This window comes from Aythya marila (genome assembly GCF_965140915.1).
Source record: "Aythya marila genome assembly, chromosome: 3".
Lineage (NCBI taxonomy): Eukaryota > Metazoa > Chordata > Aves > Anseriformes > Anatidae > Aythya > Aythya marila.
Window position 1 is genome coordinate 38,652,539 of NC_139044.1, and position 23,507 is coordinate 38,676,045.

Here is a 23,507-nt window from a genome sequence, read left to right on the forward strand (position 1 = left end):
ATTTAAGTGGCACAATTAATTAGAACACTAGCATAAAAACAACATTCGCTTTTTTTTTTTTTTTTTTTTTTTTTTTACACCTGCCCACTTCCACACACAAACATGCTTTGCTCTTCAACTACACAGGAGAATTCACTTTTATGAAACATGAACCCAGTAAAGCTATTTTAACGTAAAGACTTAAGTATTACCTAAAATCATACTACATCATAGCTATCAATAGATACTACTACATCTATGGAATACAAAATACAATTCTACAGAGTACTAAAACTTAACTCTTAAGGTATTCCTGGTTCATCAGAAATTCCCACAGGCTCTTTTTCATTAAGGCAGTGAAATTTGTACCTATTTTGAACAACGATATTTTTATGCAAGTGTTACAATAAGGACTGAATACTGACACAACTATTCCAGAGTTAACTTGTTAGCAAATCAGTTACCACTGTTGTAAATTAGCACTGTGATCACCGAGCTAGCCAAATGCATGTGCATACATGTGTCATACACAAAAAGACAAGAAAACGATTTGGTAGAAGGTAAACTTAGGTAGAATAGCCAGTTTATTCATTTACATTGCTGTTGCTTAACTTGAAATGGAGAAACGTTGCTCAAACAGAGGATTAACGAGGAGTGCACCAAACTTAAAATTACTCAAATATCTGTAGAAGATACTGAACATCACGATGAGTTAATATTGGAAGCTACGAGAGAAGTTTTGATGTCAGAATAATGGCATTTCAAAATAAGTTTATTACTTGCTTAAAAGAGTCAATATGCATACAGGTGTTATTCCACAGCATGTTCTTTATTTTCATTTAAACACAAATTCTTAAAACTTGACACTAGGTACTAATTCTAAGTACATTTTCATTGCTGGATAGATGTTATGCTACAACCTGGAAAATAAGAATACAGTCATCTAGAAAATAGGTATTTATGAACAGTAGATACAAACTAAACTGGAAAAATGGTACACATTTCAAGAAGAAGTGACAAACTAAGATGTGGCAAGTTGTGTAATTTACTTGTAATATAAACTATACACAATTCAAGTACAAACATGCAGTTATGATGCAGAGGAAAAAATTGGAAGTATTCATATAATTCAATTAATTTGAACAAAAGATATCATTAAGTTGTGAATTACTTTACAACAGCAAACATACCATCAAAATTGTTATTTAAGAATTTACTTACAAGGTGTTTTATTGGTTTTTCTTTAATTTACTTTTGTATTTGCATATTAGGTTCCTATTCTTGGTGTCAGAGGATTTTGAAAAAATCTCAAAGCAAAAGTTACCTGGTTGCTAAATAACATAAGATGCAACTACTGTAATATACCATAGCTCTTGAACTTCTAAGGAAAAAAGATACTTATGTAAACAATCTGCACAAATTATCAAAAGTGAAAACAAACAGACTTCTAGGATAGATGTGACAAATGTTGAGATATAAACAAAGGAAAATCGCCAAGTGAGGAGAAGCGTTAAATCCGCTACGTAAAACAAAGACATTATGTCTGTTTATCGCTCGTCTCATTCATCCCTGAATCTTCACTTGAGCTTTGTGTTTCAGCAAGGTGATTCCCAGATTCTGTGGGGTTTTCTGATACAGGGTCACTGGGTCCAGCATCATTATCTGAAGTAGAAGCTGCAGCTGATTCAGCAGTGCACTCTTCTCCCTGTATCTTAGCTAGCCTGTAACTAGTCAGCATCTCTTCCAGAAGGTGGCGGTAGTTCCCCCTATGATTAATTCTCATTTGCCTGAGTGCTTCCACCAATTTTCCCTGTGTTCCACTTTCCTCGGCTTCGCCAGGGTCCTTTTTTTAAGATTCAAGACCCCAAAAAAATTAGTTGTTAAACTAGGGTATTTTAGAACGACATTGAAAAAAAAAAAAACCACAAACTTTTCTGACTGAGAAAACAGCAGCTTTGTTCTAATTTCAGTATAAAAACACTTATTAGCAACATACATCTTAGAACAGTATCATTCATGTTTATTTTATACAACATAAAAACACTTAATAGGTATAATTCCTTAAATTAATAATTTCTATTTATTTTGAGCCAGACAGTGTCAACATGCTACCTTCACCCAATTAACTCCTTCTTGGTTCAAATGGTCTTTTTGATAGATGTCCTCCACAATTGTCATTTTGAAATGAATGAAATTTGAACATTTACGCTTCTTTAGCCAACAGGTCAATATTTTTAATTGTGAATTTTCACACAGCTGAGAGCAACGCAGTTCTGTGAAAAGCTTACCAAAAAGAACAGGCAATTCCCTACTGCTAGTAGTTCAGTTGAAGCATCACCTCGAAACAAATGCTTCAATGTGTTTTAGAAGATGATCCATCTATATTTAAGACTGATTTCTGCATGCATTTTGCTGCCATGAGAGAAAAAAACAGGTACCTATCAGCACCAGGAGCAGTGGGGTTTAAACAACATAAGATGTTTTTGGCAGATGCATACTGCATTGAAAAATTCACAGCAACAGCCATTTAAAGTCAAATTTAGTGACCTACAGCACAGAACCTGAATAAGACGCACTGATTAAGGAATGTAGGTCTCTTCTGCAACCATGTATTTGGCTACAAGCCTTCAGTAGGAAGTCTTTTGTTGCTGTGGGGTTCTTTTGGTGCTTGTTTGTTTCCAATAGGCTTCTGTATCTATTACAGCACATTGAAATCAATACTAAATATTTTAACTTTCAAGTGCTACAGTGGTACTATTGCTTTAAAGGAATAGCATGTTTTAAATTATTAATATCTAGCAAGTTATCAAACGAGACAAATGGAACTAGATCACTTGAAGCTGGCAGATTTTGCAACAGAGGCAAAATCCAGACTGCCGCCTTCTCATGCTGACCTCATTTTATTGTTATCTAGTCCAAAAGCTCCATAAGCTACAAGTATTGTAGTTGCTCATTTCCAAGCTAATAGAAGTATTAAGACAGTATCCTGAGTTCAGGAAGATTTTGGATGATGTAATGTTGCTGGAATAGAAGTCTTAAGACCAATTAGCAAAATGTAAGTTAAAAGGAGATGATTTTATCACAAAGATGAGCATTACTGTCTATAATGAGATCCCTCTAAGCTCACTTTGTTGCTTAAGTAGAGATGTATTGCCACTGTGGTTTCCTGGTCTTAGTTTGAGATGTGACTGCCATGTACTAGCGTTTTCACATTCAGATAGATCTTTAAGAGTCCACTGATGAAAAGCAAGTTAAAAATATACTTATAATGCGTTAAGTGGGACTGTTTTAATGCCTTAGAAGCACAAATTCAGAGCATCCACATTTGACTAGATACAATTCCTCCGTCCCATCAATTTTACTCTGATGTTTTGACATTAGCCAACATAGGCCCACTCCACAATATTCAGATCTTTAAAGCCCTTTTGGCAGACTGAGGTGAATACTTTTGCTCCTGTGCAACTCTAAAGAGTACATGCAAGAAGCAATACACTAGCATTGCAGAGACTCCTCAACAACTCAAATGCTATTATGAACCCAAGAAAAAGTGCTGTTAGTGTTTGATATTTGAGCCTGCATCCTGCTTTCATCATGTTTGATGCTGATCCATTTCGTGCTTCCCTTGTCTCCTTCTGTGTTAGCAGACAAGAAACTCTACATATAATAGACAGTAGAAACTGCTTTTATATACATATGTGTATATATATACACATATATTGTATATGTATACATAAGTATACACACACACAAGAATTACTAGTGTATTTTCTCTATACACACTGTACAAGCTTGCATTTGTCCTTCTTCATGTTCTAATTCATCTCAGCACTAACCATAAAAACAAGAAGCTGTATTTGACATGAGCATTCACAATTCTTACACAACTTCTCCTCTGTTAGATAACTTGTACATAAAGAGCCACCATGTGTTAGAGGATACCAAATTTACAGTGTTTAAGGCTGCAAGAATTTTGTCCATTTAATTTTTTTTAAAAGTTATCTGCCACAGCCCTTAGGGACACATGATCTGATTCAGCAAATGCCAGAATACAGTATTAGTAAAAGCAGGAGAGAAACATAGCCTGTATCAAACAAGATACTCAAATACAAAGGTGGCTTTAAACAAATGCCACTGAAACTTGTAGCATAGTCACTGTAACTTTAACACTGTTCCTCATTTTTAAGGTTACACATACATCCAAGAGGCCTAACTGAACTAGTCTTAGGAGCACAAAAAGCACCAGAAACAGAGTCCTTAGAAAAAGTGTAATACTTTTAACAAAAAGTGTACTTCACACTTAAATTAGACTGCCTACTGAGTCAGGTATCACTCTAACATTTCAGCAGTAACAATTATTTAGCTACTAAGTTCTTTTAAATTCCATTCATAGATCTGAAAGCAGCAAGCCCCAGTATGTACCAGATTTCTGTGATTTCACACACACTTGCGAGACAACAAGTGAGAGAACTTGTGAGAGTACAAGTTACTACAGACGTATCAGAAGCCTCTCAGCCACTAGCAAAGGTGCAGTTTCCGAGCCCAATGCAATGTTCTCTACAGCTCCAGATTTGTCCAATACTTGTACTGCAGTGAGATGTCAAAAAAAAAAAAACAAAACACTACAACTTGTAATGACTGCTGAAGCTACACTAGCAATCCCTCAATACTGCTATAATGAAGTCTCTTTTACTCCCCACAGATTCTCACTCTCACTCTACACAGTATCTACCTACTCAGGCCACTTGTTAAAGATTCTCAGACTACAAATGTAACAGAACAGACACGTGAACAACTCAAGTTACTCCACAAATCACAAGCTCCAATGACAAAAAAAAAAAATGTAAGCCAGGCACAACACTGATAGATATATGTGTAGTGCCAAGAAAATACTAACCTAACCTAGAAAAGATACCATCTTGGTTTTCATTTGTATACTAAGAACTTATTTGACAAGCTATTATGATCCAGTTCACAGTAACTCTCAGGAACTAGCTTAAGTTGTTCAACACTAGAAAGTAAACTCTAAGAGGAAAGACATATCTTCAATTCCATAAGCTTCTTTCTTGCTTTTCAATTTTTACTCACATGCATTAATATTTTAACAACTACTTTATTTTCTTCCCCCCATGGTAAAAAAAATAATAAAATGCTTCTGCCTTTATATAAAATCACCAGATTAAGATGACTGCCACAGGCAGATTTTCAAGTTAGTAACTGCAGTATTATGCCTTCCACCCACGCTGTAACAAACACATGTATGCTGTTAAATACACATGGGGAAAGATTCTCAAGTTCACGTCAGTGCACCTTCATGCTCTGCAGACTCAGAATCTGTCTCCACTGTGTAATTTTCAGTATGAAGATGCACTCTTGCTTCATACTAGTTTAGAACAGAAGCATTATAACTTCGATTACAGTTTTGCTGGAAATGTCATCACTGGGATGTACAGTATGTTTCCTTCCTACCTTCGCTTCCTGTTTAAATGCGAGATGTGTAGCAACGTTATCACAATGTGTAGACATTGCATAACTGAACAGCTTCCTTCCCTTTCTGCCCCTCCTGTACACTTAAACATCCAGTTGAAAGGACTGTGAGATCACTACATATATACCTAGAACCAAGGACTGAAATAAGACAAGCAGGGCAGTCATGCTTTGGTCACTTCAGATGAAGCCCACAAGATTCATCCTGCTCTCACGAACAAAAAAATAAACAATTCCTGCTCACTGGGAAAGCACAAACAGGAATTGCATCCTTCACCCAGTGGCAGCAGCCTCCTCTCAAACTGCTCTAGCTCAGAATCACTTAGGATAGGAAGAAAAAAAGGTACTGACTGGAAAGCAGTAGCTATAATTTGATCCAATGTATCTAAAACACATCGTTCAAATCACTGTTGAGATTTGCACTAAACAGCAACAGATGATACAGTTTACAAAATAAATCGGAGTGTACTCGCATTTCTTACTGAAGAAACCAAACTAAAAAGACTCCAAAAAAATACACAGTGATTCTAACGGTAAAAAGTCCAAAGCTATATTGCTTTCTGAGTATTCACTTAGCATATTTAATGCCGTTACCCTATTTTATTATTAAATTATAACAGATGATGTAGAAAATTTTTCCTGGAAGGAGCCAACATACAAAAAGGATGCCATTCTCTGTATTAGGGCTTTAGGCAAAATTGCATAGCTATTGAGAACTAAATCTGGACTTTGAAAGCATGCATCACAAGTGACATTTCCAGACAGCTATCATTAGACACAAAAAAAAATACAAAACATGCTATAATCTTCAACTAAACCTTCCCCCAAGAAGGAACAAGGTTATGGCTAAATATTAAGAGCAAGAGCAGAGTTGCCTGAAGTACTAAAGAAGTTGAAAACAAGTACATTTTGCAGCTATCTTAAGATAACAAGGTGAACAGTATAACCACTAACTTGTTTTGGGAGTACAGGTGCACAGTTTAGTGCATGTTAAATGAAAAAATAAAGTTCTATCACATTTGAAAAACAAAAAAGGAGCGAATCCTACATGATAAAGTAAATTAGAGATTTCTTCTCTATTCGTACTTAAAATAGCGTCCCCTTGCATCCGCAAAAGTTTTCTGACTTAAGAGGGAAGCCAAAAATAGGTAACCAAAAGGAAACACATTGGGAAAAAAACACAAGATAACTGTGGTAAGACTGGGTGCTCTAAGATAGTGAATATGCCATTAATCGTTTCAAAATATTTAAAAATAATCCCCCCAGCACACCACTGACTATAAAGACTATGTGACTGAGAACCTCATGGTCATCTCAGGAAAAAAAAATAAAAATCTGATGATGAAGGATTTACTAGAGGATGAACAGCATCTTCACAGATTAGTTCAGCATGTGTATCAACAGTGATGTTATTCAATCCTTTACAATATACTATTCTAGTTATTCAATCAGTTTTCCAAACTATTTTTTTTCCCCATGAAGTTTAGCTACTACTGATATGAATACCAATTACTCTTTATACCACTATTACGAATAGCCCAAAATCAGGTGTGAAGTTATAGTAAACCACATTGAAACATAAATATTTAAAACAACTTACTAGGAACAGGGCAGATGAATGAAGTCTTTTTAGAAATGGGAACAGAAGTGAACTGAAAGCAATTTACACTGTCCCCAGACCACTGCACATGGGATATTTAAAGATAACATACACTTTAAAATATGAGTCTCAGTATCTTTTATATTCAGTGTTCCAAGGTCTTCTACACTTACAGAAAGAAGACAGTAATAAGTGTTTGCCCTCTCTTTTACTAGATTTCTGGAATGTCTAGTAAGGAATATGAAAACCATGACTTTTGATTATAGTAAACTATCATTTAAAAAATATATATATGTTGTTGCTTTACAGATTTGACTGAAAAAGCAGTAGTCAAAAGTTTAAAAAGACTTTTAGAACTGGGTGCCAGAGTTAGATTTCTGTCTTTGAGCATGAAGTTCTTTCATATCAGATCCATCCAAAACAAGGTCAACATACACTGTGTGCTCCAATACATACTTTGTGTTTGTAATACTTTATTGGCAGTGATGTACAATTTTGCTCATGTGTATGACACTACCTGGATGTTCTCATTAACAAAGATGTGTAGCAATCAAAATGGAAACTTACCCCCTCATTCTCTCTGTGTGGATTCAGTCTACTGTACACAGCTTCAATAATATTACGCCTAAAAAGAGAAGTTGCAAAAAAAATATGAGCATAACAATAAGGGATTTCAAAAACTTTGAGAACTTAAAGAGGTTTGAGCGCAATAATAAATGATTTCAGAACATTTATATGCTTGGTCTTCAACCTGTCTCTTAAGATGAAGCCCACTCTTGGTGTCTTCAAACATTTTCAATACAATGTTTAGGGATTTAACTCTATGTCAGAATTTGTGAAGAGCTAGAAAGGTAAAGCATTCTCTTATCTTACCCTCCCCATGTTTTTTCCCTTTACACCTTGGGAAATTCCAGCTGCACAGTCAGATTTTGCCAAGAGTAATACTTAAAATTGTATTTTGCTTATTGCTACAGAACTCCTGAAGTTAGTTGGTTTTCTTATTTCTGGGTGTGGAACTTGAAGACAGTTGTGTTTGTTTTTTTCTCCTTACTTTTAAGACTTATCCATGGGCTACTACTTGCCTAAGAATTTCTGAAGTGTCGTGTCCAGTGCCTACAGCTTCTGAGGTTTGCCATTTAGTGTCTGTTCACACTGCAGATACTGCAACTTCAACACCATATGGTGCTTCCATAAAAAAATCCAGCTAAGGCCTTCACAGGCAGGCAAGATAAGCACAGAAAGCCAAAAACAGTAGTAGTAATGGGGAAAGCATTTTATATACTCTCTTGTTTTCACATTCTTCCCTAGGCATCTACTTTCAGCTATCCTGGGGACAGTACTCAGAATTAAAATGATACTTGGTTTGATCCAGTATGACGAGCTCTTATGTTCATATCATGAAAGCCAAAACAAAAGAGATACATTTCTGAATGGAATGTGCAAGTATGTGGATTTCTGAGGCAAAGAAACAGACTGGCTCATAGCTTGTGTCCAACATCACAATAGATTTTTCAGCATTTAAAGCAGTACCAACTAAAATATTCAGAACTATGGGAGAGTTTCTGGACCAATGAATTCAAGGGACTGAATCAGACCTCATGATGACAAGCCTAAAATAGCCAAAGGACACTGTGCTTTCCATCCTGTGCTCAGATGCAGGATATGCTGATAATAAATTAGCCATTTACCTAGACACATCATTTCAAGACAAGCAGAAGGCATGCACAACAGATGCACTGACCACTTGATGCCTCAAGGTGTATTGTGCTTGTTCACAGACAAGGGGTTTGGGCTGCCTCCAGATGAGCACCAGTAAAGCAGCCTCATTAGATGAAGTGTCCCAAGTAAAGCATCGTGTTTTTTTTTCTTTTTGACTTAGGTACATTTGGATGAAACTCCTTCTCTGCAAGACATGATCTATAACTTACCATCAGTGAGGGAATCTCCAAACTTAAATAGGCATGACTACCAAAATGCCCTCAAAATAGAAGACGGAACATATGTTAGGCAAAGTCAATCAGATCCTACAAGCGCAAGAAGGATTTGACAAGATCTCAAAAATACCTCAAATGTACATCTAGCTGAATAGGGGTTGGAGTATTTCTCGTAACAGAACTAGACCTGAACAAAGAAAACCTTGACTGCTGAAGAATCTAGGCATTACTCCTGCCAACACTTAGATCCAAAGAGAAGTTGGTTCCAAAGAGAAAATGCAGTTTTTGACTATCTACCCTAAATTTTATAGCTCTTACAGCTTCTAAAGTGATACTATTTGTTAAAATAGAAAGTCTTATTTTCTTTTCTACAAACAAGCAATGTCTGTATCCAGTCACCTTTGATATGAAATAACTGAAACCCTTGTTGCTCTGGACAAGCTGAGTAACTTAGTGATGTTCACAACTTGAAAGGCAATTAAAATATCCATTGCGCAGCCTCTGCTGGGAGCGAGCCACACAAAGAACGAGCCACTTCTGGCTTCTACAGAAACAAGGTGTTTGAGGGAAGCATACAATGCCCCCAAGAAGTAGAGCACAGACACTAGGTGGTAGAGGGAGCATGACATCAAAAGTTCTCTTAACTAATACTTGAATATTCTAGTTACATTATTGATATTCTTAACAAACTGAAGTAATAAATAGCTAAGAGTAAATACATATTGTGCATATTTGTGTCTATGTATATTTTTAACAGCTCCATGGAAATAAACTAGTGCGTTACGTACCAGAATACGATTTTTCCTTTTACCCTTCAGGAATGGGATCAGTAACACAAATGTTTATGTAGAGCAAAACATAAACTAGCCTCAGATATAGCAAACAACTTCTATTGACTTGAGTATAGTTGTTACACTGAGAAAGATTTAGAACATTTTATTAAAAGCATTTGTTGCAATAAACTAAGTAGTTAAAGAAATTCTAGTAGTGTACTCACTTGCCAGCTAAACCACCTCCTGGTGGTAAATTAGGGATATTCTCCGCAGATAAAATACGAATAACATGCGCAAGATCAGGCATTCCTTCTTCACCTGATTTTTCCATAATTTCTATTGTAAAAACAGAAGTGTTTAGATTACTGAATTTACATGACTCATTTCTTAAAACAGTAAGGTTCAAGACACCATCACTTAAACAAATATTATAAAAAAAAGTTGCATGTAAACGGGACTTCTAAAAAATGTTTTAAGTAAGCTATATTTGCACAGTGCACAGAGCTATTCAAATCCCTATTCTGCCTTTGCATTATGCTTCTGGCCATTCTCTCTCTGAGAAACTCTTAAATAGACTGAACTACTGGTTGAAACATCCTGGGGACAGCAGCCTGTTCTCTTCCACAAAGGTGACAGCTAGGAGCCTGCTTCAATTACCTTCCCATTGCATTGCAACACACACTCAAAAATTATTTGCCAAAAAGCCAACACTTCCCAGGAATTCAGTCTTACTTCATTGTGAATAACACCCTGTACTCGCAAAGTCCTGAATCTCTGGTGCGTAAGCACCAAGACCATCAAGCAAAAAGAAGATGACAAATAAAATGGCCCAGTGGCCAAAACAGAATACAGGAGTGATGCAACATGTAACTGATGATGTGGTGTTCCCTTTTCAAAGCAGACATATCTCACTAGTCCAGTGCTAGGACGTTTTTCTGCCTTGGGAAAGAAATACCTAAAGTATGAAGTCAATCTTCGTATGTTCTTACTCATCAAAGCTGCTGTAAGACTAACTTGCAATAGATGCATACGTATATTCACATATGCATAATGCTACAACCTTCCAGACATCAGCCTCAAGTCATTTAATTACAGTCATGGCAGAAAAAGATTCACTTAATTTATCTACAGTAGTAATGGTATGAATGTGTCCCATACTTAAGTCAAAAAAAGTTAAAATTCTCCTGAAAATCAACTAAAATAAGGAATATAGTGCCATTTCATGTGAAGACTGACTCAAATATTATGCAAAAAAAAGCTTCAGAATTCTTTCTTTCCAACTCCCCTGTTGTGTACCTTAAACAAAACCTCATGTAGATCAGTCTGTATCATGGCTACAATCCTAAATTAAAAAAAATAAAAATAAAAAAATCACATTCACATTAAGTTTCTTACAATCAATTATTTTCCACTTTGGATGCCTGATTTGGAGCCTACAATTAAAGTGAGTTGAAGCTGCAACTTCAGTTTCTGAAGTTAGTAAAAGAGCACATAACCTACTTGAAACACTGCACCCTAGGTTTCCTGGTACTTAAATCTCTCTTGATGTCTGTTATATACCCATAAAACAAGAGATATGCAGACTTCTCTAAAGACTACTGGAAACAAAAATGTGTTTAAGGCACTTGCTCACTCTGTATCAAGGAGATCTGTAGCAAAGCCCCCAAAAGGCAATTCTACTTTCACAAGTTATACTACCCAGTAAGAAATAAGGCATTATGCTTCTAAACTGCAATTTTAAGTCAGCACCACAAAAATCTTTGCAATGAATGAGTGGGGTATATTACTAAAAGTGGTTAAACATTCTTCTAAGAAACTTTATATTATATATATAACTTTCGTACACCTATTAAGGATGAATCATGGCTAGTAAAGGAAATGACAGCTAAGTCTGTGCGCTTGTGTCATCTTCAGGCTTTGATCACTTCTTCCATGCACATTCACACACACAAAGCACAAGTCCTCTCACAGATCTTGTCCTTTTGTGCAGTTCTGCCTAGCTAGACGTAGATGCTATCACTATAATATAAATGGTGCTGAGTCACGTCAGATCGGAAACATGTCTCGTATATACTGCCTTTTATACCAACAGCATGTCTGGTTCTCTACAGACTAAAAGTAACAAATATCAAAAATCACTAAGAACTAAGGCTACAGAAGTAAGCAATTGATAAATTTTAACCGAAGCATGAGATTTTTCCATCTTCTTAAAAGCAAATTAAAGCAGTCAGAACTCAGGATTGTTGTATGTTTCTTGGTACTGCAATCTTCTGCTTTATGCTGTATAACCCTTGGGAGCTCTGAACCAAGAGCACCTTCTCCCCATTTTCAGAGGGTGCTCATTAGGAATTCTGGTGAAACTGGCTGTCTCCTTTTTCTCTTGGTTATTAGGATGAGTAATTTCACCAAAACATTTTCCCACCCCTTTCAAAAAAAAACCAACACACAACAAAAAAATAACAAACCACAACTGAATCAGCTCCTTAGTAAAAAAATAAATAAATAAATAAATCCAAGAACAAAGCAAATGACCTCTTCTCACTACACATTAGTTAACACATACATACAGCCGATTTGTTTGACAAAGATCATTAGAAAAAACAACCAAATGTTTTCAAAGCCTGATATACACATTTACAAGGTTTTCACTTTCTCAAGGATATTTAAAAAAATAATTGCAGGGTTATTTTTAACTGAACATGCAAAACATGACTGCAGAAACTTTTCTACCTCTATTGCTAATATAATTTAGACACTTGAAGAATCACTTCCTGATGTTATCATATATGCAAATCCATGGAAGTCCACTACAAAACAAGTCTACTACTTAACTCCTAAAATAATTTTAACCAAAAGTTCATTTGACTAAGAGATAAGCATTTTGAAAATCCCAACCAAAATTTATTCCAGTTTTATATCAATGCAGATGCTTCCTTAAGTTTAAGTCCCCTACCAGACAGCGTTACAACTTCTTACACTACAGCATCTCCTCTGATTTCTAGCTGTAAGATTAGGACATGGAAAAGAATCCACTTTTCTCTATCAGGTCCAACTCCAATGCCTCAAAACAGCTTTATATAAAGTACATATTCTACATACATAAAATGCACTATTCAACTTACTGTACTAATTAAGCATTCAACTATTAGAACTACCTAAATCTATACTGAAGTGCCCCTATTTATGATGTGAGGTGTTGGTTGTTGTTTTTCTTATTTTTCTTTTTGAATTTCCACATCTGACACTCAGAAGTCAGAGCACTGACTTGTGTCTAGTTTTCTCTTCCTGTAAGCAATCGGTGGGTCTCAAAAAACAAATGACAAACCAGATGAAAACAAAAGCAGCACTTGAAAGCAACAGTACGAAAAAAGACTGACCTAGCATAACTTTACTATCCAGCACATTTGCATTACTTTGGAAATTGACCAATTAAGTAACTCAAAACAGTCACTGTCATAAGTAACTTAGTCACAAGCCACCAAGCACTGCCTCATAGGTATTGCAGAAATACTCTTGAATTTACAGCTCTGGAATGCAGTTACACACAGGCCATCGACATCAAGATCCAAGCTACCAAAATGTTTTAGTATATAGCTTTGAGAAATCTAACGGCAGAACTCTCTCTTGCTCGTTTCTTTATTTTCTGTTAACTCTGCGAAAATCTGACAGAACTACTAGCTTATTGTATGAATGCACAGAATCTTGGCATTCTACTTAGGAATGCATAAAAATGATTGAAAAATAACACATGCAAGTGTTAAACTGCTTTTGAGCACGGATATTAAAACAAGCAAAAACAACAAAAGCATGCCTCAAACAATGCCTTTTTCTCCAAGCCAAACTTTAAAATGCCTAAACAGAGCAGTGAAAAACTGGTTGTCTTAGAGGTTTGCTGGGATAGTCCCAGTCAGCTTTAAATCCAAGGTTCACAAGAGAACAGAAACACCCCATGTGGAACAGTGTGCATTCATGAAAAACAATTACCATTGATCAAACTCAAAAATGACATTCCTACCTTGCATTTTTTTCCCTATTACTCATACTTTGGACCCTTCTTTCTTACCCCCCCCCCCTTTTTTTTTTTAAATGAAAAGCATTTCTTCTCACTATGTAAACCTGCAAGGTAAGACTATCTTTTTACTTTTAAGAATCCAACCCCTTTCTAAATGATTCTCTCCAGTTGTTTGAAACATTTTGTTCAAGTTTCTCTGTATCTGAAATAGTACTCCAGGCACAAATGTCATGTAGAAACTGCAGTCCAGTAACTTCCTTTCTATTAGGATACTGTGTCAAGATGTCAATTTTAAAGAATTAATGAAGTATGAAAAAAAATTGTTGGAGAGAAGACAGTGGCAACTACTTCAAATTATTCAGAGTTGTTTCCTTTCTTTTCTGTGGTTCCTGATAGAATTTCCTCAAATATGCTAACACTCATTCCTTGCTAAATACTTGACATTTAAAGGTCTTGCGCTCTGGCCAATTCACTGAACACAAAATGACACAGGGAACTCATGTAGGAAAAATCAAGAATAGCTGAAGCAACAGAAACTCAGTCTTTGAAGCAACTTGTATCTGTTGAGATCTTCAACTTAGCAATCATTTCAAGTTACGCTTGGGATGGCTCTGCATCAGTGCAGGTTGCAAACTCTCCACTTCTTTTTGCTGTGTGTAATGTGTTAAATATGATGAAATAGGTTAAATATTTTTGCTCAGAAGTTATCTTGATAGAACAGTAACTCAGTTATGCTACAACAGTAGCATTGTTACTAGTAAATAGTGCTTCCTACCTCATTTTCAGTTCATTTCAATCCAGTCAATCTGACTATGAAGTATTTGACAGCTTTTCTATTAATGCTTTTAACATTCACAAAAGCAATAAAGTAACACTGTAGTTCTATTTATTTTCCACCTGTTTGCAAATTGAGAGAGAAGCCCCCGAGAAGCTAGGCATACTAATTCCTAGCCACCATGTGTACACCTACCTAACTGCTGACAGTGAAGGTAACTGCTCCTGGCTCTCTCCCAGAGCCTATTAACAGCTCATGTCCTCCCCTCAGACATAGGAAGATAATAGTTATTTATCTTAACTAGTCATCTAGGAAGCCCAGGATGCAAGCCAAGTTCTGCGAAATGTGCCGAGAGCTCGCATGTGAAGTGACCATTAGCTCTCCCTAACCTCAGCAGAAAGGCCAAGTATGCAAGCCATGTCAGTTTAGATCCCATTTAAACAAGATGGGCAGCGGGGGAAGACGCCACATCGTACACACCACCAGCACATGCAGAGATAACTGTGTCATGGTCTGAAGGCCTTCATAGAGGGTGTTTTTTTGTTTTTTTTTTTAAAAGATGAAGTCAATGTAACTTACGTAACAGACCTGTCTAGATCACTGGGACACAAACAGGGAAAAAAAAATAAATTTAAGTACCTCATGCAGTTACAAAAGACTAATAAAAACACATCTAAACAAAGAAAATTAGTGCAGCCATTTCACATAGATGAAAAAAAATAAAGTATCTCCAGAAAATGTCATTTACAGCATTAAGTTAGTATCAAAAACCCTCTAACTTAAGTGGCAAAGATGACAGTTGTCCACAGCAATTCGGTTGCAGTGGCAGGACGGACATTTAACTCATCTGTTGCATTTTATATTGAATTTGTGTTAAGAAAAGTTAAGAATGGTTAGCTGTAGGTGTTTTTTTTTTTTCCCTTTTTGTTTGTTCTAATACATACACTCAGAAGTTTCCTGATCTCCTCAGATCTACAGTGCAGGCTTACTTCCCATTCATACTTAGTCCCTACTTACTTGGATATGAACTACTTTCTAATAAAAGCAGGTCCAATCCTTTAACATCCATTACAGCACACTGAAAAGCCAGTGGAACTCTTACATCTTCAAATAAAAGCAACAGGAAAAACAGAAGCGGAATCCACCTCCCATGTGACAGTGCTGAAGTCCTATATTAGTAATTCTCAAATAGTTTTAAGGAAAATTAGTATTTTCCTCTATAGTTTAAAGATACCATCAGGATCCACATTGAGAAAATTTAACAAAGAATGCTCAAGCTCAGGCAGCTGGCGTTCAGAGCTGTGGTTCATGTCATAGAGACCTTGCTGCAGTCTCAAGACTGCAGGTGGGAACCAGCAGGAAGTCATCTAACTCCCAGACACCTTGGCATTTAAATTTACAATTACTTCCACAGAACACTACTGAACAGTCCTGTAGGTGCCAATGTTGCATTTTTCTACATGAAAAGAGTACTATCAGGAAAGAAAAAAAAAAAAAAAAAAAAAGAGTACAATGCTGAAACACTGGTCTCAGCACCTGGCACAAATCCATCTAAGGTGGCTGCATGACTCATTGTCTGTCTACAAGAGGGTCCACCTCTTTATGAAGCACTGTTAAACCTGGATATATTCATCAGAATATGCTAGTCCTGTCCTGAAACAAGTCAATAAAGGGTTCAAACTACCTCAATGTTCTTTCTCAGCCTGTGTGTTCTTCCGTAACCCATCTCCTTCCCCTGAACACTGCCGCTGCGATAGATGCAGCAGATAAATCAATAAGCTGCATCATACGTCAACGCATATGAAGTATGTAATACGTTCTTCAGTGCTCTTCTGATTAGATAACAGAAGTTACAGAATGATAACAACCAGGTTTTCAAAACCTCTGAAGACTGTTTCTCTCTAATGAAGCTCTTTCACAGCAGTATCATAGCCACATATGCAACATCAAGACAAACTGTTCCAGGAACAGTTCTTTTCATGCTTGGGTTGATTCTGCAAAAGCCTATGCCAACAGATGATCAATATTACAAACAGGCAAACTTTCAATATCAACAACCAACTTCAGTCAGTTCTACCAAACTGAGCTATACCGGGATCACTAAATTAATCAACAAGAATAAAGAGCCCCAGAAGCCACTACATACAGGTTTTTTGTCCAACCTTAGAGCAGACTTAGCCAGTGATAATAACAAACAGAAGCAATAGTTTGAAAGTCAGTTTTTCTGACATTAAGAACATGGCAGAAAAGGAATAAACATACAAGGGCTAGCCTTTCATTCTGCTCAACTGTTCCTTTAACTGTTTCTGAAAATGTATTCAATTCTTTGAAGGAATAAAAAGAACTATAAAATCAGTGAATAAATGAAACTGGTTAGTGATTAAGTTCAGTCCTCTACAAGAAACATCTAGATTTGCTTTTATTGCAACTTTTATTCATGCACACACACACTTGGTAAGCATTCAGAACCAAAAGGATGATTTAAGGCTCTTGTATTCAGATATATTTTGATCATAGAATCATAGAATCATAGAATATCCTGAGTTGGAAGGGACCCTTGAGGATCATCAAGTCCAACTCTTGACACCGCACAGGTCTACCCAAAAGTTCAGACCATGTGCCTAAGTTCACAGTCCAATCTCTTCTTAAATTCAGACAGGCTCGGTGCAGTGACCACTTCCCTGGGGAGCCTGTTCCAGTGTGCAACCACCCTCTCTGTGAAGAACCCCCTCCTGATGTCAAGCCTAAATTTCCCCTGCCTCAGCTTAACCCCATTCCCGCGGGTCCTGTCACTGATCAGTTACACTCTGTACAAGTTTTCATAAGCTATTTTTCAAACTGACACTTCAAAACAAACTCACAACTGGATTAAACAAAAGCACTTAAACAATCTTGATAATTACGAGTCCCTTCAAAAAAAAAAAAAAAAAAAAGATAAAGGTTTTTCTTTTAGTCAAGCTTCCACAAAAGAAATGGAGCACGTATCACGAGCATCCCTTTGTAAGCAAAACACTAACAATAACACTATTTAATTAGCTGATGTAAGCCTCTGTAAGGTCAGTGGTTACTTCTGTTTTTACAAAACAAAATGCAAAGATCTAGGGTTTTATTGAGAAAATGCATGTGGTGTATGGTTTACAACATTTTTCCTCATCATAAAGTCATGATGGCTTGTGTTGGTTTTGGTTTTATGCTCAACAACATTATGACAGCATTTTTAATGAAGAAAATGGTTTTCTTACCTTCAACCCGTGATTCCAAGTGCTTATCCAACTCTGCATCTTTTTTCACTGCCTCATCTGAGACCTTAGGAGCATTTGAAAAACAAACTAGTACAATACTCATGTTATCACGACTCCCCTATGCGACAAAGAAAAAGAAGAGTTAGGCTCTTGAGATTTCATCTTTCCTTTTTCTATTCTTGCTACCAGTTATATTTTTACTTAAGAGTATTGTATCCTAGACTTACCTGGGAAAAAGAAGCCTTGCAATGAAAGTCTTCGATTAATAACAACCTCTCTTTCTCAACTAAACTACTCATTTAAATTGATTTTCACTGATTTTACATTGTTAGTCTAAGCTGAAATTATTTAACGTACTTTATATGCCAACTGTTTAAAAATAACATTTCCATATAAAATAACCATTTAAAACAACATTTAAAAAAAAAAAACAGGCCAGAAATTAAACTGTCATTTAATGTTAACCTTAAGGAAATGAAAAAAATATTCATGTTGCAAAATGAAATGCTGAATATTCTGAACTCCCAGAATAGCTAGTTTCAGCTACTAATGTATAGCTTTGAAAACATTCACTATGGCTGTTCAGTAGGAAGCACACGTTACACATCATGCACCTTGAGGAAAATGGGTAAATTACAAAATAAAAATTCACTTAGCATGGCCAAACTAACACTACAGACTATCCTGTGCTCAACAGTATCAGCCAACGGCTTTTGCAGATAATAATTTTAATGCCAATTGTTCACTAGTAAGCTCCAATACCACTTTCCTCCTCACCTTTCAAAATTACAATCCGTAGCCAAATTTAAAAATTACAATTCAAATTTAAAAACAAAGAGATCCAGCAAAAATGCAATTTGAACTCCTGGTTTAAAATCAAGTTTGTTTGTTTGTTTTTTTGTGAAGTTCTCTATTCTTGCACTTTCTGTCAAGTTCTCTATTCTTGAGCTAAGTTTGACATCTTTAACAAACATTATGTAAATAGCTCCTTATCCAAACTAAACCAGAAATTTGTGTGCCATTTTTCACTGCACATTGTTTGTCTGTAACGCCAGCCCCCGGGCAGTTCCTATCATTTACCAAAACAACTCATTCTTCAAAGGAAATTAGGTAGCACACCAACACCAGAATAAATTACTTCAGAATGTAGGACTTGTCCCAAAGTCCCAATGCAGGACTTCATCCAAATTCCTTTTTGTATCAAGCATATGGAGACACTTCATATTTTACAATAGATAATACTGCACATGCTGAACACCTTCTAATCTTGCCACAAACTGCTCAGATCCACAATCTTACTTTAGAAAATAAGCATGAGGTTATGTCTATTGCTTTCCTGAAAGTATACTAGAGTGACAAGTCATTAATGAAGCTGATCGAGTGCTTGCTCAGAAAAGCCAGGGCATTTAAACCAATCTTAAAACGTTTGACATATACTGCAATACAACCCTATTTCCAAAAAAGTTACTTACAATTAAACAGTAAAGGGTAAGTTCTAAGTTTTAAACCTTCCTCAAAACGGCATGTTTGGTCTATGGCTTCATCAAGGAACTTTATTTGCAATAGTATGAGTTACACTTTTGAGGGAATGCTGGAAACGACAAATGTTTGCAGACCAACCTGCAGTATCTCCTAATGAATTTTGAATTTGAGGACTGTGAGCAAGCTCAGATGAAGAAGCACTACTTTTGCATCTGAGCTACAACAATTTGCTGAGGACACCACTTCAGATGATAGACAAAACATACCCTGATGAGGAGATAGTAGTACAAGCACAGATATTATGCAAAGGAGAGCAACACCACCCAACTCAAAAGAGCAGAAAAATACAAACCTTGCACAGAACGTACTTTTTAAGTTATGTTTTTAAAAATCATTCACTTTAAAAGTTGAAAACAAAATTTAGAGCTGGGACCATATGCAAACATTACACTAAACATTTATTTTTGCTACTGCCATCACCTCTCCAAGCACAAAGGATGAGGCTGTACACTTTTCAGCAAAGACACGGTCAAATGGGTACAGAAGTTTGAGGGTAGGAGCAGGGAGAACAGGAAGATTAGGCCAGAAACTGCTGTTAACATTGTACCCATCAAAACAGAAGATACATTTAGAACATCTGCTTGGAGAACACAGTTACATACCTTATGTAAACAAGTGTCCACTACCCAATTGCACACTTTTTCCAGGTCATCTGATACTTCAAGTCTAGACTTAACAAATTCACAGAGCTCTTCGTTGCTCATTACATCCCAGATTCCATCACAAGCCAAGATGATAAACTCATCTTCTTCTGCCCTTAAAATTTCACAAACCTCTGGCTCTGGAGAAACAAGTTGTTCTGTAGGGCCTTTACCGTCAACACATTTGTAGTCATAGTCCCCCAGAGCTCGAGAAACTGCCAATGAACCATTAACGCGCTGAATCATTACACTGCCTCCTGCATTCTGGATTCGCTCTTTCTCCCTTGGGTTGCAAGGTTTGTGATCCTGTGTTGAAAAACAGACTTGTCCATTCCTATAGAGAACAGCACGTGAATCACCACAATTGATAAAGTATACATGCTCAGGTGAAATCATAACTCCCACTGCTGTTGAGCCACTTCTGTCCATCCCATTTCTGAGGTCTGAGAAATTGCGCATATACTCATCAATTTTCAAAAAGCCAGTTCTGATTCCACTCTTGACATTTTCCACTGAAGGTTCAAGAGCAGATCCAGGTTTTTCTGCCGCCCTAAAGTCTTCATTGTTAGTGATGTGTTCTAGTAAGTGTGTGGAGCAATAATTTGCAACACGAGATCCTGCGTGACCATCATAGACAGCAAAAAAGGACCAGTCCTCTAAGCCGTGAGGAATACCTACAACAGCTGTGTGAGCATCTTCCATTTCCACTCTCCATCCCTGCATACTGCTGAGGCCATAACGCAAGCCATTCCCTGCACCATGAGCATTATGCTTTTCAGTTTTTGGTTTATCCAAAAATGCACCCATGTTTATGCAATAACGAATCTGGAAAACAGAGAAGAAGAATCTTAGTTATAATTCTACCATGCTATCTAAGTTCACTCAGCAATGCCCGTTTTGTTCTCCCTTCCCTTTCTTCTTTATAAAACGTATTACAAAGCATGCACATGTGCAAAAAACAACTGTAAGGTGGAGGGAGGGATAAATAACAAATTATATTAATGAAATTGGAACTTACAGACCCCTGTCCGCCTTTCAGGCAGTTTGGTATCTACTTTGTGTGCACAGGATTTTTTGTTTGTTTTTGTCTTTAAGACCTACTTCATGAAAATTAAAATGTGCAAGAAGGCTCTCCGTATGAAGGTAGAGTACTTTACATACCTCTGCAGCCCAATTTTGTCATTCTCTGCTGGAAAAATAACATCCATATTACTCTTACTCTCCTTCCATTTTCACTAGGGCATGAAGAAAAGCTAATACTTCATAAGTAAGTACCAACTGACTTGCTAGCTTTGCATGTACTGTGCCCCTTCTGTAATCTTCAAAGCATGGCAAAATTGACAATAGAGAAATGCAGACCACTCACCAAAGGAAAGTATGATTACAGCACTTCCAAAGAAACAGTAAGTCATTTCCCACTTTGACACAAAAAAACTTTTCACAGGATTCTCCTACTATATTACTTCCTGCTTTGTAATACATTTCAATTGTCACCATCCCTAAAAGACATTCATGTGGTTTTAAGTTCATAGATGCACTGATCTTCATTTTAAAACATACCCAGTCAAAACAGTTACGAGCCCTCTAAGGGAAAAAAATATTCCACAGAAAGTTAGCTCCTCAACATCTGGAGATCAGCTTCAGAATACGTGAGAAGCATCCTCAGAGAGTAAGCTTGCAGATACAAGTAACCTACACTGAAGCTTCAGAGGACTTCCAACTTCTTCTCCTATACGAGAATAGGTCATCCTATGCAGGCCTGAAAAAACACCTTGCACTTCACCAAATCAGCAGGGAATATTTTCTTTAACCCAGATACCCTGCAGTACTTTTTTTTATTTCCTCCAAGAACTCAGAAAACTACTTGTCATGCTAACAATGACTGCCCCATGAAACCCTTAGCGACTGGCTGTAAAAACGATAGCAACTTTCAACCAGCAAAAATCTGAGAGCCTTGACTGATTGCGAGCAAGTCAGTCACTAGCGCTCCCACACACTAGCACCCACCAAAAACCTGTGGAGTCACGATAAACTACTATAAGAGTTTGTTACCATGTCAGAAAGATTAATGATTCCTTTCTTCTTTCATTCCCCTCCACTAAAAATATTTTCATCATCCATAGCTTGCTCTAACAGGAGAGATGAAAGGAAGTAGTACACTGCAAGAGGAAAAGCTTCTGGCTAGGTTCCTCACCCCACCCTGCCAGGGTCATTTCAGAACTTTCAACCAGATAATGCAAACCTCACACTCTGCTCCAGTGGCCTCCATGAAGGGCTGAGGATGGCCTTTATTCTGTAGACCAAGACTTCAGTCCCCAGCTATACTTCTTTTGAACTGTATTTCTCACTCTTACTCTAAATTTAGACACGTCTCCAAATATTGCAGCAACTCCCTATCTGCTTTACTCTTTAGTTTAATTTACTTCCTTAATTCATGTTTAATGATCTTTAATTCAAGTGCTACTAACACTGCAGAAGGATGAACATGGTTCTGGTATTTTTTTTATTAAAAAAAAAAAAAAAAAGTGAAAGCACTTGGCTAAATCAAACCAGCTGAGAAGCACCAGAATTCAGATGGCTCTTATGTTCAAGTACCATGTTATATTCTAATTACAAGCCTTAGAGTTACCTCTTTTGAAGATCTTTTCAGAAATGTAGAATAAAACATCATCAATTGGATTCCGAGTTTAGACACATCTGCTAGAGGAAAAGATTTCTTTACTAATCAGCTAAAGGAAATGGAGGTTTTGCATGTACAGTGTAAATTCTAACACTGTGCAAATACCCACCTCTAGCTCGGCTCTGAGCTACTACCATGATTTTGATCATTCACGTTAGGGAACTCTGTAATTGCAGACTAGTTGATTATCTCTATGTACCAATCTTCTGCTATCACGAAGTCTGGTATTAGAACACAAGTCTTGTACTTAGTAAATTGTTTTAAGCTGCTGTTAAAAAATAACAATTGCGTGACTAAAGAAATATACCCTAAGCTTTGTACGTGCTCCAAAACGAGCATTCCATGTACAAGGTACGCATCTCCAGCTGCAGCATCTACAGTAAACTCAAGTCACAAGAACACACTACAAAGTTGCTGCGAATCTGTTTTTACTCTATATAATTTTTATACAGTTTTTATAGTTTCTAAATATAATTAGTTATTATATATAGTTATTCTATATAATATATATATATATATATATATATATATATAATTTACATATTAACAGAATTTGTATATAAATTCTCAGACTAGACTTTGTAAAGCAAAGCCAGGAGTGCCATCCCCTTGAACTGATAATTAACTGGCACATCTTATACGAAACGCAAGAATGACTTCAGACCAGCAGTGAATGTTCTCAGAAGACTTCCCAGTCATGAAGCCCTTTGAAACACCCACTCTCCATCCCCAAGCTCCCCTAAGTCCCCCCACCTTCCCTGTCCATCCAATATTATGGTATTATCCAAGGAATTCCACAAACAAGAAGCCCCGTTATCTGTACTCTTTCTCTCTGCAGTCACTAT

General features: G+C 36.6%; 1 protein-coding gene across 8 annotated transcripts in view; it reads right to left on the minus strand.

The window, feature by feature from the left end:
- The window catches only part of PPM1B (protein phosphatase, Mg2+/Mn2+ dependent 1B), a 56,961-nt gene that overhangs the window by 1,922 nt on the left and 31,532 nt on the right, over window positions 1–23,507 (minus strand). For 4 of the 8 annotated variants that reach the window (XM_082756310.1, XM_082756306.1, XM_082756308.1 and 1 more), the window contains 6 exons: window positions 22,612–22,679; window positions 19,944–20,807; window positions 17,800–17,917; window positions 9,995–10,106; window positions 7,631–7,688; window positions 35–1,822 (listed from right to left, as the gene is read on the minus strand). In XM_082756310.1, the coding sequence (XP_082612436.1) occupies window positions 1,517–1,822; window positions 7,631–7,688; window positions 9,995–10,106; window positions 17,800–17,917; window positions 19,944–20,807; window positions 22,612–22,653 (1,500 nt within the window). In that variant the 5' untranslated portion in view covers window positions 22,654–22,679 and the 3' untranslated portion in view covers window positions 35–1,516. Of the gene's footprint in view, window positions 1–34; window positions 1,823–1,855; window positions 2,392–7,630; window positions 7,689–9,994; window positions 10,107–17,799; window positions 17,918–19,943; window positions 20,808–22,611; window positions 22,683–23,507 lie in introns of those variants that run through there. The other 4 variants (XM_082756307.1, XM_082756313.1, XM_082756312.1 and 1 more) reach the window with 4 other exon arrangements.